The sequence below is a fragment of the Physeter macrocephalus genome, chromosome 13 (genome assembly GCF_002837175.3).
Source record: "Physeter macrocephalus isolate SW-GA chromosome 13, ASM283717v5, whole genome shotgun sequence".
In the NCBI taxonomy this organism is placed as follows: domain Eukaryota; kingdom Metazoa; phylum Chordata; class Mammalia; order Artiodactyla; family Physeteridae; genus Physeter; species Physeter macrocephalus.
Window position 1 is genome coordinate 84,277,269 of NC_041226.1, and position 16,266 is coordinate 84,293,534.

General features: G+C 67.1%; 1 protein-coding gene across 1 annotated transcript in view; it reads left to right on the forward strand.

Annotated features, from left to right (window-relative positions):
- Positions 1-9,783: 9,783 nt before the first annotated feature.
- RXRA (retinoid X receptor alpha) overlaps positions 9,784-16,266 on the forward strand; it is a 32,131-nt gene continuing 25,648 nt past the window's right edge. The window contains exons 1-2 of the mRNA XM_028497403.2: positions 9,784-9,806; positions 11,069-11,334. Of these exons, the coding sequence (XP_028353204.1) occupies positions 11,125-11,334 (210 nt within the window). The 5' untranslated portion in view covers positions 9,784-9,806; positions 11,069-11,124. The remainder of the gene's footprint in view (positions 9,807-11,068; positions 11,335-16,266) is intronic.

Sequence of the window (16,266 nt, forward strand, 5' to 3'; positions counted from 1 at the left end):
GGCCAGGTGCTAAGGGCTCCTCAGATGTCCAGCGGGCTGTATGTTCCCAGGAGGGACTAAGCCCTGCTTCCCAGGCAGCTCTGTGGACTGCGTGCGGGTTTGGGGAATTGGGGTGGGTTTGGAGCTTTGGAAGGCATGGCTCTGGGTCCCCACTCCTCCTTGTCAGGTGCTGAGGGGTATCCGCCCTCCCTCCGGCAGCCATGAGAGCTGGAGGCTGCTGCCTGCCTGGTGTGTCCCTCTAGGCCTTGGTGTTGCCCCATCCCTCCAAGCTGGGCCTCACCGAGCTCCGGCACCCCTGGGCACGGGTCTGGTCACCGGGGCCCCTCAGCATGGCCCTGCCGCCGGGAGCGCGTGTCGGTCACCTGGCTGGTCGCGCGGTGGGCGGCCCCCAGCCCCCATCCTGCGTTCATAACCGCACGTGGTTCATAGTTGCTGGAAGCTGTCGGCAGATATATTCCCAAGGGCAGGAGCCGGCAGCGGAAACGTACTTTCCCCAGATTCCCTCCCCGCATTGACCCTGACCTTGGTCACCCCCGGGGGTCGCTTGTGGTTGTTGGTGAAGCCGAGAGGGCCCGGAGGGGGCACTGAGGTGGCGGTGCAAGGGCAGAGGCCCCGGCCCCAGGTGGCCGGAACAAGGTGGGGGGCGGGCTTTGGAGTTTGGGGGCTGTGATGGGGAGCCATGGAAGGTTCTGCTGGTGACTAAGTGGACAGTGGCCATACTGCCAAGTGACCAGTGCAGGGAACGGCCATGGGAAGGGCACGCTGAGCCAGTGGCTGTGTCCTGGCCACAGCCAGGTCTGAGCTTGGCCACTCGAGGCTCTTGTCTGTACGAAGGGGCTGGTGGGTCACTCCCGGGGGGCGGTGCTGTGCGGATGGAGGTCATGGTCATCCGGGCCCAGGGAGAGACTTTCCAACTGCCAGTCTGTCCATCCCCCTCCTGCCTGGAGGCCCTGTGGGCTGGGTGGCCGGGCTGGGTGCTGCCATGGGTGCTTGCTGAGGCCCCATCTGGGTTCTCAGGGCAGGGGGTCATGGGGCACGGATGCTGCCTGTTGCACGTCCACCCTTGCGTCTGCGGGTTCAGCTGGCTTGTCCCCTCTGCTGCCGCGGCAGCCCCTGAAAAGCGCCTGTTGTGGGTTGAGAAGGTTCTCAGCCTCCTGGCTGCTCCCCCCGCAAGGTGTGTCAGGAATGAGGCCTTAGGTCGGAGATCTGGGGACATGGTTCAGTGCTTTGTGAGGACGGGGGTGGAGGTTCTAGGGCCTCCTGGGCCTCCGTTTCCTGGTGCAGAGTGGAACCCACTCTCCTGTCCCTGCACTTGCTGGGGGCCTGGGGGCGGGGGTGAAGGGTAGACCCTGTCGCACAGCAGGTCCCCAAGGGGTGGCAGAGTCACATCTCAGCTTGGGAGCCAATCCTGCCAGCCCCGTGGGCCCCCACCTGGACCCGCACAGTGGGGACACGGCCCGAGGGGCTTCAGAGGCTGGTCCCCCCGCCCCGCCCCGCCCCTGGAGGCTGCCCTTTGAGGGAGGGGCCTCTCCAGAGCAGGGAAGAGCCGGCGGGTGGGATTGGGGCTGCTGTGCTGGTCTGAGTGGGAGGTGCCCCTGCTGCAGCCGAGGTGGGGAAGCCCCGCTCCAGCAGGCGGATGTCCCGTTCTCAGTCTGTCTCATGGGTGAGGTCCTGTCTGCTGTCAGCAGAGCCCCTGCCGCCTGTGCCTCCGCCCACGATGGTACCAGCCTGGCAACCCGGCTGAGTCAGCGTGGCATGGGTTAGCCTCTGCTCAGGGCAGGACGCTGAGGGGCCGGGCTCTCGGCACGCGGCAGCGGGGGTCTCCGAGAGCCTGTCGTGAGCCGCTCGGGAGCTGGGCTGGCGCTCTGCCCTCCGGGGTCTCCGGCTTGGCCCGGACCCGCCCGTTGCGCGGTCCTGGGCGACCACACGCTGGAGGTGCCAAGCATCCGTGCCCACATCCGAGAAGTGGCGATGCTCGGAGGGCTGTGGGAGGATTGGGGACGCCCCGGGAGAGGCCAGCCCACGCCGGGCCCAGGGGAGGGGGGGCCCTGATCTCTGACCGCTCCACAGTACTGGGACAGGTTGGCCACCTGGCACGGGGCCCCCCGACTCCAGCACAGGTGGCTGGGGTGCCGGCGGACTTGGGCCTGAGTGTCTGCAAACGTTCCCGACGCCGGCAGGGGCTGCGAGAAAGTTAGAGAGAAAAACAGCTGTAGCGGGGGTGGAAAGCACGGGCGTTCCACGACAGAGCCGGGCCGCGGGCCCCTGAGCCAGCCGGAGCGACACGGCTCAAAATGAAACAAGCATCATTCTTTTCCTGTTGAAGAGAAACTGCCTCAGCCAGCCCACGGGCTCGGGGGCCCCCCGGCCACCCAGGCTGCCGTGGAGCAGGCGGGGTTTCATCAGGAATTCCCCCCCGCCCCTCGCCATCTGGGCCAGCGCCCTGGAGGTGCTGCGGACAGTTCAGGGGTGCTGCCTGGACGGGAGGCTGCGGCACCCGGGAGCCCCTGCCTGGCCCCGGAGAGGTGAGCGTGCTCCCGGCTCCCGTGCCCATAGACCCCACGGTGGGCGTGCCGCCGGCACCGGCTCCGGCCTCGGCCTGGAGCTCTGCCGGCCACCCAGGCTGGCTGCGGGGGCTCTGTGTGAGAGTGAAGTGTGTCGGGGGCATCAGGGTGGAGAGCTGGGTCCCGGTCCCCGCCCGCCGGCTCCGGCTCCGGCTTCGGCTTGGGGAGTGCCCCTCCCTCCCCGCGCCCCTTCCTCCTCTGCAGGTGGGACGGAGCCATCCCCGCGTCCCCAGGCCTTTCGGAGCCCCTGTGATCAACGCTGGCTCGGGGCAGCCACGCGGGGGCCGCTCCTTAGACTCTAGCTCTGTGTTCTGGAGGCTCTGATTTCCTTGCGGGGTCAGGGCGGGGGGTGGGGGGGTGTTCCCAAGCCACGGGGCCGCCAGCAGGCCTTGGGTCTGGAGATCTCCACTTTGCAGAGGCCACGGCGCTAACGGCATCACGCGCAGGTTCGCTGCAGCTGGCTCCCCAGCTGCCCTGTGGCCCCGTCCCTCTTGTCCCTCCCCGCTTTCTGTGCCTCCCCTGGAGACGCCAGCAGGCCTGGGGGTTCGGCTCCTCCGCAGCCTTTCCCCCGGGCACCCCGCGTTAGGCCGCTGAGCAGGAGCCATGGCCCCGTGGTCCGGCGGTAGATCGGGGTCGTCTGCCTGCCATGCCCAGGGGAGCGGACGGCCCCGCGGGGGTGCAGGCTGGCCTGCCGAGGGCCTCCGGCCACGCGGTTGGAAACCAGCTCTGGGGACTCTCTCTCTGTCCCTTGGCATCTTTCTGGGCGGGTGGCCCCGCGCTGCCTCCACCCGGCAGCCCTCCTATGGGGGGCTCCTTTCTGGAACCAGCTGGGGGGAGTGTTGCCGGATGGGGCTGAGCCGGGCACTCCTGTCAGCCGTGTTCTCCTGACTCCTTCCTCGGTGCCGGCTGGGCCGGCCTTTCTCGCCTCCGGGACCCTGGGGTGGGCGGGGGGTCCAGTCAGTGAGGCTGGCGAATCCTTTTTGTCCCCCAGCCGTCTCTGGGGTGCGGAGAGTGGGGCAACCTCTCCGTAAAGTCAGATGCCTCGGAGTTCTCCTACAAGGACCGGCCTCATGTCTGGGGGCCCCACGTGGTGGCTCTGTGGCCTGCACCCTGGGGTGGTCACCCTGCTGGATGGATGGAGAAACAGCACCTGAGTGGCAGCCCGGCGCTGGGTTGGGTCTCCGAGTCACATTGGCACAGCTCAGTCATTGCCAGTCCTGGGCCTGAACACCCCCCCCAGCCCCCGACCTTCCCAAGGCCTCTGGGGACAGGACTGCCAGGGACTGGCTCTGCCTGTGGCCACCTGGCTTCTCCTGAAAAACCGGCCCTGCCCCGAGGTCCAGGAGGCCCTACAGTCACAGTCCCGGGGAAGGGGGCGGGGAAGGTGGGGAGTTGACATTTCCGGAGCTAGCCTTCAGGGCATTTGTGTAAGGTGCAGGATGGAGCCAGGAGGGAGGTGTCCCAGCAGCAGGCCGTGGTCCCCGTTACCCTGAAGCCGTGAGCGGCTTCTTCCTGTAGCACCAGGCGCGCGCGGCGTGGCCTGGCGAAGAGAGGCGTGACGCAGCCAGGGAGCCGGGCCAGAGGAGCAGGCCTCCGGAAGAGTCCGGCCCCCACCTCCTGGGGGTCCGGGCCAGGGTGTTCCCTGCACCCCCCAAGCCGCTCTCCCCGAGCGTGTTTCGGTAAGCTGCGGAGAGTTAGGTAGTGGACGCGGCTCTGGGACTCAGATCCCTCCTCTCTACCGTGGCGGTTGGAGCAGTGCCCCCCCCCCCCCAAGGTTAAGCGTGCAGCTCAGCGCCTAGGGTACCGCCACACAGCGCCCCCCTCGGACATCTGTCCAAGTGCCACTGGCCCGGTGTGGCGTGGTAGCGCCCACCGCAGGAACCGGGGGAAGGTGGCGGAGACACGTTGGTTGACTGTCGAGCTGGGCCTGGTGTGAGGGCTGTGGCCGCAGCCCTCTTGGACCGTGAGCTTCTGGAGGGTGGGCACAGCCTCCTGCCAAGACCCTGGCCCTAGCGCCCCAGTGCGTTGGCGCCATTACCCCTCAGCTCTCTCCTGGACCTTTCAGGCCCAGGCACTGGCTGGCTGGTCACAGGGAGCCCCTCCTGGCCCCCCCCTTGCTCCTTGGCCTTGCTCCCCACTTCCCTGACAGCGGCTGGGCCCCAGTCACGGTGCCCCCAGGCTGTACGAGCGTGCTGGGTGAGGGCGGCTGCCGCCGCTGCCCGTTCCTCCTCCCGCCCCTCCCCAGCCCTGGCCGGCTCAGGACGCAGCCATCAGAACCCCGAAACGTTGTCACTTGTGGCAAAAGCCATCCAGTGTCACCATGCGCCTCTTAGGGCTTCAGCCTTTTGTCTGTGCAGGGAGCAGGGCAAGGGGTCCCTCAGGTGGTGATGGTGGTGGTGATGGTGACGGTGGTGGTGGAGCCTCTGACCACCGGGCCTGCAGCCCCCAGTCACTCGGGGCTCCCGAGCGGCCTGGAGGTTGGTGGAGGTGTGGTGACCGTCCCTCGCTCAGCAGGGCCCTGCCTGTTCCTCGGCGTCCACTCTGCCTGCCCCCTCCTCACCCCTTGCCCTCGGGCATCCCCGCCTGTGTCACGGAGGGCTGGGTAGGGCGGTGCCAGGAAGCAGTACTTGGGAGAGGCCGGCTGGTGCTCTCCATGCGGCCTGGGAGCGGGGGTGTGGAGCCCCTGTCGGGTGACCAGTGGGCGTCTGCGAGCAGTGGGGGGCGGGCTCAAGGAGATGCATATCTGCTCGTCTCTCCTCTGGGGTCTGGGCAGGTCTGGGCCACCCTGGGCTCTGGTGTGGAGCTGGGACCTGAGTTCTGGTCCCTGCAGGCCGACGGATTGCTGGGCCTGGGTGCCTTCTGGCCAGTCGGGGGCCTCTCCGTAGGGGCCCCTGAGGCTGCCTGCCTGGTGGGCTCCCTATCCGACCCTGTTCTGAGGCCCCAGGCTCTTGGGGGAGGGCCGGAGGCGGGCGGGAGTTTCTCCTGATCACGCGTAAGGGCTGAGCTGACCTGTGTCCTCCTCAGCGGGGGCTGAGATTTGGGGCTGGGGGCATTCGTTGGGGAAAGGGCAGGGTGACCCCAGAGGAGCTGAAATTTCAGGCCAGGCCACCTGAGCTGTAAACTGACACTGGGCCAGAGGCAGTGAGCTGGCCACGCCCCCTGGGATTGGAGGTGATAGGTCCACCCTCCGCAGGCACACGGCCTGTGCTGGAACCCTACCCTGCGAGGGCTTGTGGGGCCCACTCCTGTGGGTTGTCACAGCAGCCTCTGCTGTCGGCGTACCCATTTTACAGAAGGGGGACCTGAGTGGTGGGCGTTTCCCCACCAGGGCCGGCACACCCGTGGCGGGGGCACGTCCGTCCCCCACCCCCCGCCGCCCCAGTTCCTGAAGGCCCCTCCCCCCGTGGAGCCTGTGGACGCCTCCTGCCCCAGCCCTCCCCTGCACCAACCCCCCCGAGCTTCCCCCAAAGCCCGACGCGCCACCGTCACACCACAGTCCCCGTCACACCACAGTCCCCACCGGGCTGCCACTTCTCCCTGCCCTGGGCGGCAGGGGAAGCAGTCCTTCCGGGAGCTGGGGTCTGGAGGCGGGCATCCCGGGAAGCGCCTGCGGGCCCGCCAGCCCCCCGTGGTGGGGTTTCGGTTCGGGGTGGGGGGCGGATGCTTGTGCACGTTCCCGTCAGGGTCGGGTGCTGGCGCCCTCGGGGCTCCCCTCACCCCTTTGTGCCCCTCTCCCCTCCCGGCCCCCCTCCCACCTCCGTGCTGTCCTGCACGGCCCCCTCTGAAGTCCCCGCGGACTCCAGCCCCACGGGACTCCTCCCCGCGCTCCTTCGGTTGGACTGCCTGTCCCTCCCCTCCCTCCGCTGGGCTTCCCGCTTGGCTGGGCCCTCGACCCCAGTCTGGGGCCCGCCCGGACCCTGCCCGGATCGGCCCTCTAGGTTCAGAAGGGCCGCGGAGGAGCCCTGAGCTCCCCTTTCCGAGAGTCGGGGGTTCCCTGGCTCCCGAAGAGGGGCTGGAGGTCCAGGGGCTCACCCCCGCGCCAGCCGGGCAGCCTCAGTGGGGTTGGTATTTCCTGCCACCTCCCCCGCCTTCCCAGGCTGCCTGGCAGAGACCAGAAAGGAGTTGGTGGGGGTTCCCCGGCTTCCTGCTGGGGGTTCCGGGGCGGAGGGGGGGCAGGAAGGTCCTGGTGGGCATTCTGGAGGGAGCCTGTGCAGTTCAGGACTGTTGGCGGGGGGGGGGGGGGGCGGGGAATGTCCCTTCCCTCTCTCAGAGGGACCTCAGGGCCCACCTGGTTGGCCACTCCTGAGTGGTGGCTGTAGTTTCTGCTTGCATACAGCTACGACGGGGAACTCACTACCTCGAGGAGCAGCCTGTGCCCTTGTCAGTTACCACGAGAACATTCTTTATTTTAACTTTACCAAGTGTCACTTTTCACGCCCATATACTCTGGGGGCCCAGGGCGTTACTGCTCTCCGCCCTGGGCGCTGAGCATTCCAGGGCATTCCATCTCTGCTCCCTGGCTTCCCTATCTGGCCTCCAGGTGTTTGCATTGTAGAGTCAGTTTTATGGCCCGAAACGCTTTTTGTGCCGAGGGAGAGATCTGTCCGTCACCTCTTCCGCGCAAGCCTTCCTGAACTGAATCTGGCAGCTCTTCGAAGTCCCTTTGCCTGTGTTGGGGCTGCCGGCATGTCGCCCTGCCTGGACGGGGGCCTGTCTCTTCTGGAGGTCCCTGGGAGCTCCCGGGCCGTGGCCTCCCTCCCCGGAGTCCTGAGTCTCACGGATTGCTGCCGGTCCCCAGGGCCATGGAGGGTGTAAGCCGTGGGAGGTGCCGGGTTCAGGCCTGGCGAGGCCCGGGTTCTTGAGGGGGCAGAGAGTCGGAAGTTGGGTTTTGCCCCTCCCTCCGAGGCCCCGTGCGCCCCCTTGGGTGGGGAGAGCTGGGTGTCAGCAGCTCCCAGGGTGGGGTCTGGGCCTGAGCCTGGTGTCCTGCAGCCCAGGATCAGATAAGCGTGTGGTGACCGCTGGTGACAAGTCCCCTGCGAGTCCAAAGTATGACTTCAAGAATAGCGCCTTATCACATCTACTGTTTATCAGTGGGTGGGGACAGATAGTGGCCCGGAAAAGGCGGAGCCTGCGTGCACGTGGAGGGCAGGGCGGGGCCCCTCTGCGAGCAGGGGGTGTTTAGGCATTTTTCCCTTTTCCTCCTGACGTTCCTTTCCTGGCCAGACTCCAGAAGACTCCAGAAAATACCCCCTGCCCATTGTCACCCAGGCTCCGGGAAAGTGTCTGCTGTGGATGTTCTGTCAACAGGAAGGGCCCAGACGGGGGGGCCTGGGGGCAGCGGGGGTCGCTGAGGTGGGCCTTGGCCGGGGAGGCCCCTCCCAGGGCCTCAAAGTACCTGGTTTGGAGCAGTTGCTGTCCACGTGACCCTGGGGTGCAGAGCATGGGGGCTGGGCTCAGGAACCAGGCCCCGACCTTTGCATTTGGGAGACGGGCCACACGCAGAGGCTGGAGGCTGGTGTCCCTTCCCCTGGCCTCCCCCTTTTTACCGGAGGCCCCCCCCACCCCCTTGGACCCGGTTCCTCCTGTCTTGCCCAGTTGCCCTCCATCTCATTGTTGCCCTCCTCACGGTTCCCAGACTCGAGGGGCTGCAGAAGCTCTGGGGTGCAGCCTGGTAGCTGTCAGTCTGAGGTGCCACTTCCCTCCCTCCTTCCGGCCAAAGCTTTCTCTTGCCTCTCCCACCCCTTCCTGCCAGGGGGCAGCAAACAAACAAATAAGCAAGCAGCTCAGGCCCCATAGGCCCAGCGTGGACCTGGGGAGCCTCTTCTGCAGCTGTGTGAACGGGAAGCCCGGCTCCCCCCACCCCGCAGGTGTGGCCGGCCCGCAAGCAGAGGCCCCGACAGGCTCTGGGCCCCCTGGCGCTCCTGGCTGCTCTCTGCCCCTGAAGGAGAGCAGCCCCCGAGAAGTCCCCCACCCTGTCCTCTCCAATTCAGAGCCCCCCAGTCCCCCCAAGATTTCCAGGTAGTGGGTGGAGGTGAGGAAGCTGTGAGAATCCCTGAGTGCTATCTCCCTCTTGGCCCCAGACCGCCATCTCGGTCCCAGAGGCTGGGGAGAAAAGTGGGCTGCTCCCCTAGGGTGGCCAGGCCCTCGGGCTTCTGGACGCACTGCTGGGGTTGGAACCCCTGTCCGATCGAGAGCCCCAGAAGTTGCCCCCTGTGCTCTCTGGTGGAGGTGTCTGCAAAACGGCTGTTGTGATGTCCATCTTGCTTTCCTTGCCCTCCCCGCCTGAAGTCGGAGGCGTGCTTCTCGGGACTGAGTAAAGGGGAGGGGCCAGCGCTAGCCTGCATCCTGCAGAGTGGGCTTGGACAGGGACCAGCTGGCTCAGGGTTCCTCATGCAGGGGTGGTCAAGGGCCCGGTGAAACGGGCATTCCTGTTGTCCCAGGGGCCTGGTAGAAAGAACAGTGGCTGCTCGGCCTAGGGGCAGCTGCAGGTTTGGGGGCGTGTGCCTGGGTAACTTTTGCACCTTTCCTGTGCCCGTTTCCTTGTCTGTCACAGGTGGCCGGACAGGGTCGCAAGCGTTCAGCCAGGTCAAGGGTGTGCAGCCAGACCTGGTGGATGCAAGGAGCTTAATGACCAATAGGGCTGGTTTGCAGTACCCATCTCTGCCAGTAGGTGCCGCCATCTGGTTCTGGAATTTTAAGCTCTTATTTTCAAGTTCAGTGAAATGGTTCATTCCTAGTTCTGTGAATGGCGACGGTTTCAGACACATCAGATGAGGCTCTTTTGCTGGTGCAGTGGCAGGCAGGCCCCCACTCCCTGGCTGGGAATTCCAGGCCCCCTTCCCGTGCCCCTCCCGCCTCGGAGGGCGAGCAAGGGAGGAGGTGCCCAGCAGGCTGGGGGCTACAGGATAGAAATGGGTCAGTGCTCCCAGAGAAGGGGTTCGCCAGGGTTGGCAGGGCCTCCCGTGTTCCTGCGGGGACCACCCCACCCCACGGGCTGGCCACCGCCCAGCACCTCCGTGGACAAGTTCACAAGGCCCTGGAGGAAGCGCGGCTCTGGCCGGAGTCGGGTCTACCCGGCCCTGACTGTTGGTAGTGGTGTCCTGCAGCCTGTCCCCGAGACTCAGTTTGCACCGGTGACCAAAGTGGGTGAGAAGACTCGCGGGCGACGCACAAACAAGGCTTCTCCCTGCTCCAAACCTGGCGCTCAGGGAACGCTCGGGGCCCGGCCGCTCCAAGGTTCAGGCAAGCGAAGTCCTCCTGCGGCTATTGGGTGGCGCAAGCAGGGCATGTCCCCCGACCTGGGGCTACGTGGACGGGGGCCGCCCGATCACACCCGTGGCCCCCTCGACTTCTCAGAAGCATGTGTGATCGCTGCAGGCCTGGCGGGAAGGGCCCGAGAGACCGTTTTTGCAGATGGGAAGGCTGAGGCCCACCGAGGGGGCGTGGCTTGCTCAGGACACCCCGCCGGAGGCCGGACTGGACTAGCTGTGGCCGGCAGCTCTGACTCATGCTGCCTTGTTTGGGCCTTTCTGAGTTCCCTGGTGGTCTGCTCAGGCCCCAGGGCAGTGGATTCACCCCCTGAGAGCCTCCTTCCTGGGGAAGCTTCTTGTTGAGCCCTCAGGGTAGGGAGGGGAGGCCCAATTAGTGCCTGGTGGGGCTTTGAAATCCCTGGCATGAAAGGCCGGTGTGTGGGAGGTCCCGGCCTCTCACTGCCGCAGGCTGCCCGGCCCCGTCTGCAGGCTTGGTGCACACCTGGGCCCCCTCCACCAGGCCTGCCTGGAAGCTCCCCTGCCCCAGGCCGCATGCCACCAGGCCTAGGCACACAGGAAGCTGTACTCTTTGGGGCCCCATGAGGTAGAGGGGCCTGGGGGCCTGTTGTCTTGGCCACCGCTGCTGGGGTACCTGAGCAGGCCCAGGCTGTGTGCTGGGCCCGCCCTGCCGTGGGCAGCTGTAAGAACACAGGGCCTCAATTCCCCATCTGTAAAACGGGATAATGGGATCGCCGTGTACCTCCTAACTCCGTGCGTTCATCTCCACCGAGGACATGCGCTGTTTCTGCTACATAGCGCGTGTTCCGAGAACGTCAGCCTTCGTTATTTTTATTATCCCCAGACTTTCCCCTTGACCTCCTGAGTAGGTGGGCGGAGGGGCTGGCAACTCCTGGCCACCAGACATTCCAGGTGGACAGGCCTGGGGTGCTGAGGGTTCCAGGGGCAGCCATCTGGCCTCCCTGCCCAGATAGGCATCTGAGAGCCGCTGTCGTCCTGCTTTTCCTGCATCTGCCTGGGGCCCGGCCTGAACTTTAAAGCTGGGCCAGGTGGGGCTGGTGCCTTGGACGGGAGCTCTGGGCATGCCTGGCCTGGCCTCGTGTTGCTGGGGAGCCTTAGGATTGCAGTGGGGATTCCTTGCCCTTCCACGGCCTGGTGTGGTCGCTGTGGCCTGAGGGGTAGCGCGCCAGTCGGTGTGGATTCCTGACTGGCCTCCTGTGGCTTCTTGTCTTGCAGACTTCTCCACCCAGGTGAACTCCTCTTCCCTCAACTCCCCCACGGGGCGCGGCTCCATGGCCGCCCCCTCGCTGCACCCCTCCCTGGGGCCCGGCATCAGCTCCTCGCTCGGCTCCCCGGGACAGCTGCACTCGCCCATCAGCACCCTGAGCTCCCCCATCAACGGCATGGGCCCGCCCTTCTCGGTCATCAGCTCCCCCATGGGCCCCCACTCCATGTCCGTGCCCACCACACCCACCCTGGGCTTCGGCACCGGCAGCCCCCAGGTAAGTGCGGGGGCGGGGCCTGGACCAGAGGGGCGGGGCCTGGCTTTACCTGCATAGAGTCCTGTGGGCCCTGGGAGGCAGGTGCTGTCACTTCTACCTTTCACCTCTGGAAACAGCGTCCGAGAGGCAGCCTTCGCCTGGGTTTGAGCTCAGGCCTGGCCGACTCCTGTGCCCGTGGCCCTCGGGGGTCAGCAGCCAAGCTTCCTCGCCGGCCCTCTGTCCCAGGGAGGCCCCCTCCAGTGCCGCGGGGACCTGCCGCTGGGACTCGGAGCTCTGTAGGGTGGGGACTCCTAGGTCCTCAGGCTGAAGCCGCCTCCCTGGAGCCCCTTCGGCCCCTGGCCTGCCCTTCTTGTGCCCAGGCCCGGACCCTTCCCCACACGGGGTGTCTCGGTGCTCCCTGCCCGGACCCCCAGGCGCGGGCAGACGCTGCCTCCTCGGGGGGGTGCCAGGCCTGAGTCCCACCGCGGCTTCAGCTCATCTGCCGGGCTTGGTGGTCTCTGTGGTCGTGTTTGCCCAGATGCTGCTCTGAACAGCCTGGCTTTCGGGGTTGGGTCCAGATCAGGAAGCTGCTGGCACCTGGCGGGCCTGACTCAGCCAGTTCTTGCCGTGGGGACCCCCGAGGTCCGGTCCACCCTCCCCTGGGCGCTTCTTGTCTGAATCCCTGCAGAGCCGTCCTGAGTGCCCAGGACCCCTGCTGGGCATCTCCTCTCCTGGCTCTGGTGGTTTCCTGGTGGATTTCTCGCTGGATGCCTGGGAGATCTGCTGAATCCCAGGGGTCCTCCCTATTTCTGGGGCTCAAACTGTCCTTTTGGACGTTGGTGGGGCCCCCTTTGCTCTGAGCGTCGTTCAAGTCTGGGTGCAGCTGTCATCCCCGTAGAGGGAGGCCCCCGTAGAGGAGGGCCCCGTGGGGGAGGCTCTGGGAGCTGTTTCCACGGGGTTGCAGGACAGCGGCCAGAGAGGAGGAGCTCGGGCGCAGGCTCCACGGCCCAGAGCTGCACAGCTAGTTGTGTCAGCGTGTCCCGTGGGCTCCCTGCTGCCCATGGAGCCACGCCGCCTGCAGGACAGCCCTCCCCCACTCCATCGGCTGGGCCTGTCCAGAGCTGGTCTTGGTGGAGCGTCTTGCTGGCTCTTCCAGGGCCACCTCATCAGCCCCTTTGTGCCTGGAGGACGGGTGCAGAGGAGCTCGGGCCTCGGGGGGCCCCTCATGTCACCTGGCCTTCCAGAAGCAGGCAGAAGGCTGGAGGTGTCGGCACGGGGGTCTTGGCCGCCTTCTGGGGCCTGGCCGTGCTCTTGTGAGCGTACGGCCGCCACACCCTGACAGCGCTGCTCGGCGGGCGGGCACACGAGGGCTGGGCCTGCACCCTGTCCCCTGGGAGCCAGGACAGAGGCGGCACCTGCTGGCTCCCGGGGCCCCGCGAGGCTCCTTGCCGGCCCCCGGGCCCGGTGCCTGCCCTGCACGTCCCGCGGGCACGCGTACGGCAGGAGCCCGCGTGTGGAGTCTGGAGCAAGGGCTCTGCGGGGGCAGGGCCCGAGGGCGGCAGTGATGCCCCCCAAACCTTGGGGGAGCCTGGTGCCCCCTGGCACTGGTAGCCTGTCTGCGGGCAGGGGTGGGCGGTGCTGGGGAGTGGTGGTTTGGGGCCACGTCCCTCCTGTTCTCTGTTGTTCTCTGCACACAGCCAGGTTCCTGGCCCACGGTGGGTGCTTGTTGAGCCCAGGTTGCTTGTGAGCGAGGGGCCGCAGGTCCCTTGAGGCTGGTGAGGGGATGAGGGCAGGAGAGGGGCTTAGGAGGGGGTGAGGGTTGGGGAGCAAACCGCGGGTGTCCCAGACGTTCACGGCTGGGCTGCCCTTCTGGTCAGCCGTCCGCCTGTTCCTCCGTAGCTCGATCAGGCCGCGGTTCGTTTAGCCGTGGTCTGAGCTCCGTGCTCGGCCTCTGGCCACCGTTCCCGGGGAGGCCTCAGTCCCCCCGACCCCTGCCTCCACCCCTGCCCCCGTAACTCCTTCCCTGGGCTCTGAGTTCAGCTTCTAGGCTTCAGCAGTTTGTCTTGGAAACTTGGGTTTCCCCTGATTCATGGAAGTGTGGGTGGAGCTCGAGGGGGACATGCCCCCACCCCCTGCCTCAAAACCACAAACGCGAAGTCATAGGGCCGGAACCAGGGAGGCTTTCTGACTTCTGCTGTTGGCAGGGAGGGCCTCCTCCGTGACCCCGCCCTGCAGGGAAATGGAAACGGTGCGGGGGTGGGTCTGGGCAGGGCCAGGCCGGACCTCAGGTACTGTTGCGGAGTAGCCCCGCCTCTCCCCCCTGGTTCGGGGGCTCCCTCAGCCCAGGGCCCAGGGAGCATTCCCCACCACATCCCGGAGCCCGCCCGCAGGGCCTGGCACGTGGGCGCACCTCAGTCTCCTGGCCTCGCCAGCCCGGCGAGCCTCCCTGGAGCAGGACCTGCATGGTCCCTGCCTGTCCTCGCTGTGGGCTGCGCGGCTGGGAGGCCTCTGTGATGGGGCGTCCAGCGGGCCACTGTGCTTCATAGGGTTTGCCACCTGCCAGCGGGGCCAAGGGCCTGCCACCCCGTCCTGACCGTGGGCGGTGGGCCTTACCAGCATGGGCCGGGAAGGAAGGGCACGGTGGGCGTGGAAGAGAGGGGCGGCGAGGGGCGGGGAGGAGACCTGGGGGGCCCTGATGGAGCCGGGCGGTTATTTCAGTAAGTCCTGGAGGCTCCGCGGGAACTGAAATACGTGCCAAGGATGTGAAAGGGGAAACGGGATGGGACCCCCATCCTGGGCGTGCCACGGAGTCTTCGGCTTCCAGAAGGGGCTGTTGGTGCCTCGGGTCTCCTAGGACACGGGACGGAGTGCAGGAGGGGAGCCATCCCCCATAGGTGGGGGGGGGGGCTTTGAGCCCACGGTGGGTGGGTGGGTGTGCGTGCCTGGCAGAGCAAGGCACCCTGCGCTCTGTCCTGGGAGATGGGAACCAGTCCAAGGCCCACCAGCTTGGGGCTAGGGAGGAAGAAGAGCGACCCCTGTCCCCCTCAGCCTTGCCATGGCGGCCGTGCCGGGACCCACCAGTTGAGGCAGAGAAGGGAAGTGGCGGCCCCAGGCCTGGGGTGAGGATGGGGCTACAAGCAGCCTACGTCTTCACACACGTGCGGGGTCTCCTAGGGCTCCCCAGAGCCTCTGGGCTGACTGCTGTGCCCACGGGAAGGAAGCCTGAGCCCGGCAGGGCAGGGATGCTCTCAGCGTGTGGCCTGGGAGCCAGCTTGGCCATGACACTGACCGTGACTGACGGCTCCATCCATCCTGCCTGCAGCTGCTGCCCTGGTGCCGCGGCCTGCCCGTCTCCTTAGGGCAGGCGCCAGTCCCGAGGGCCTGCACGTCGGGGCCTGGGAGAGAGGACAGGTGGCCCCTACCCACCCGGCATGGTTTGGGCAACCACAGAAAGAGGAAACGCCCGAGTTCCTCTCCTCGGTGCCGCCTAGCGGATCCAGAGCCGCGTGGAGTCGCGGCCGGGCTCCCGCGGCCCGAGAGAGGCCTCGCGCCAGCCTCCAGCCTGCGCCCGCTGTTCCCCCGCGCTCAGCGGCCCCTCAAGACCTGCCCCAGGCCCCTGCTGCTGACCCTCCAGTCCCGGCCGCACGGATTTCCTGCCCTTTTCCCAACAGTCCTTTGGTTCTCCCCACCTCCAGACGTCTGCTCCGGGGGTGGGGGTGGGGGGGGGGGCCTCTGCCTGGGACGCCGCCTTCTATTGTCCGCGGCCCAGCTGGCCTAGCCCGAGTGCTAACGCAGAGGCTGCTGCGCCCCAGGCTGGCTTCGTGAGCTCTGCTGTGGGCGCTGCCCGTGAGTCGCTCCCTTATCCTAATGGCAGCCCTGGGACGGAGGCCACTCACGTTTTCTCCAGTTTTTACGCGAGGAGCGTCAGGCCCGGGGCGATTAGATACTTTCCCTAACAGCCACACGGGGAACAGAGGAGGCAGAGTCCCTCAGTAAGCTGCGGCCGTTCCCCCTGCTACCGTGGGCGAGCTCTGCGGGCTGGGCAGGGCGTGTTCCTCGGGGCCTCGGGCGCCTGGCTGGACGCCCAGTGGATGGTCTGGTGGATCGGATCACCGAGCGGCTCTGGGCCGGCCCGTCCCCTGGGGCCCCGGTTGTCCCTTCTGCAGTGTGCAGGGAACCCCTCAGCGCTCGTGGCTCCCAGGGGCCTGAGCTCACGCCTGCTCGGTCACTTAGCACCCGCGGGGCTCTCTGCTGGTCCCCTGACCTCCCTGAGCTGCTGTGTCCGCTCGGGAAGGGGGAGGGCAGCTCTCCCTGCTCACTGGGGGCTTTCCACGTGACAGGTCCCGTGCGCAGCGGCCCCTGGCAAACAGCCGGCGCCCCCGCTTAGTTGAGGCTCATCTGGGAGATGCTCCTGAAGATCAGATCCTGCGGGCGCGGTCGGAGGTGTGGGGTGCGCGTTCTCGGGTGCAGTGGGGTCCTCTGGACGCCCTCCCGCCCCGCCTCCTGCATCTCGACGGCCCCAGGTGGCCGGGGCTGGCCTCCCGGACTCCTGGCAGCCCCCCCGAGTCCCGTGGGGTTAAGTGACCTGAGCAGAAGAATCCAGACCTGTCCAGGGCTGGAAGAATCCCTGCAGGCGCTGGGGCTGGCGTGAAACAGCCTTGGGGATGGTTTGTGCTTTGAGCACCCAGCTCGAGAAAGGGGGATGGGAGTAGGGGGTTGGGGGCCACGGGGAAGGAAGGGAGTGAGGTTCCCTTGTGCAGGAGGGGCCCAGCCTGGGGCTACCAGGGGACAGCGTGGCAGCTGCCGTCCATCCAGAGACATCGTAGGACCCGACTTCCGCCTTTGTCAGGGGTTTGCAGAAGTCGGGGTGCTGGGGGGCCGCCCAGCTGGCGTCCTGGCGCCTGTGGGGACCGGCTGGCACGCAGGATGCGGCGGGAAGCACCTCGGGGCCCC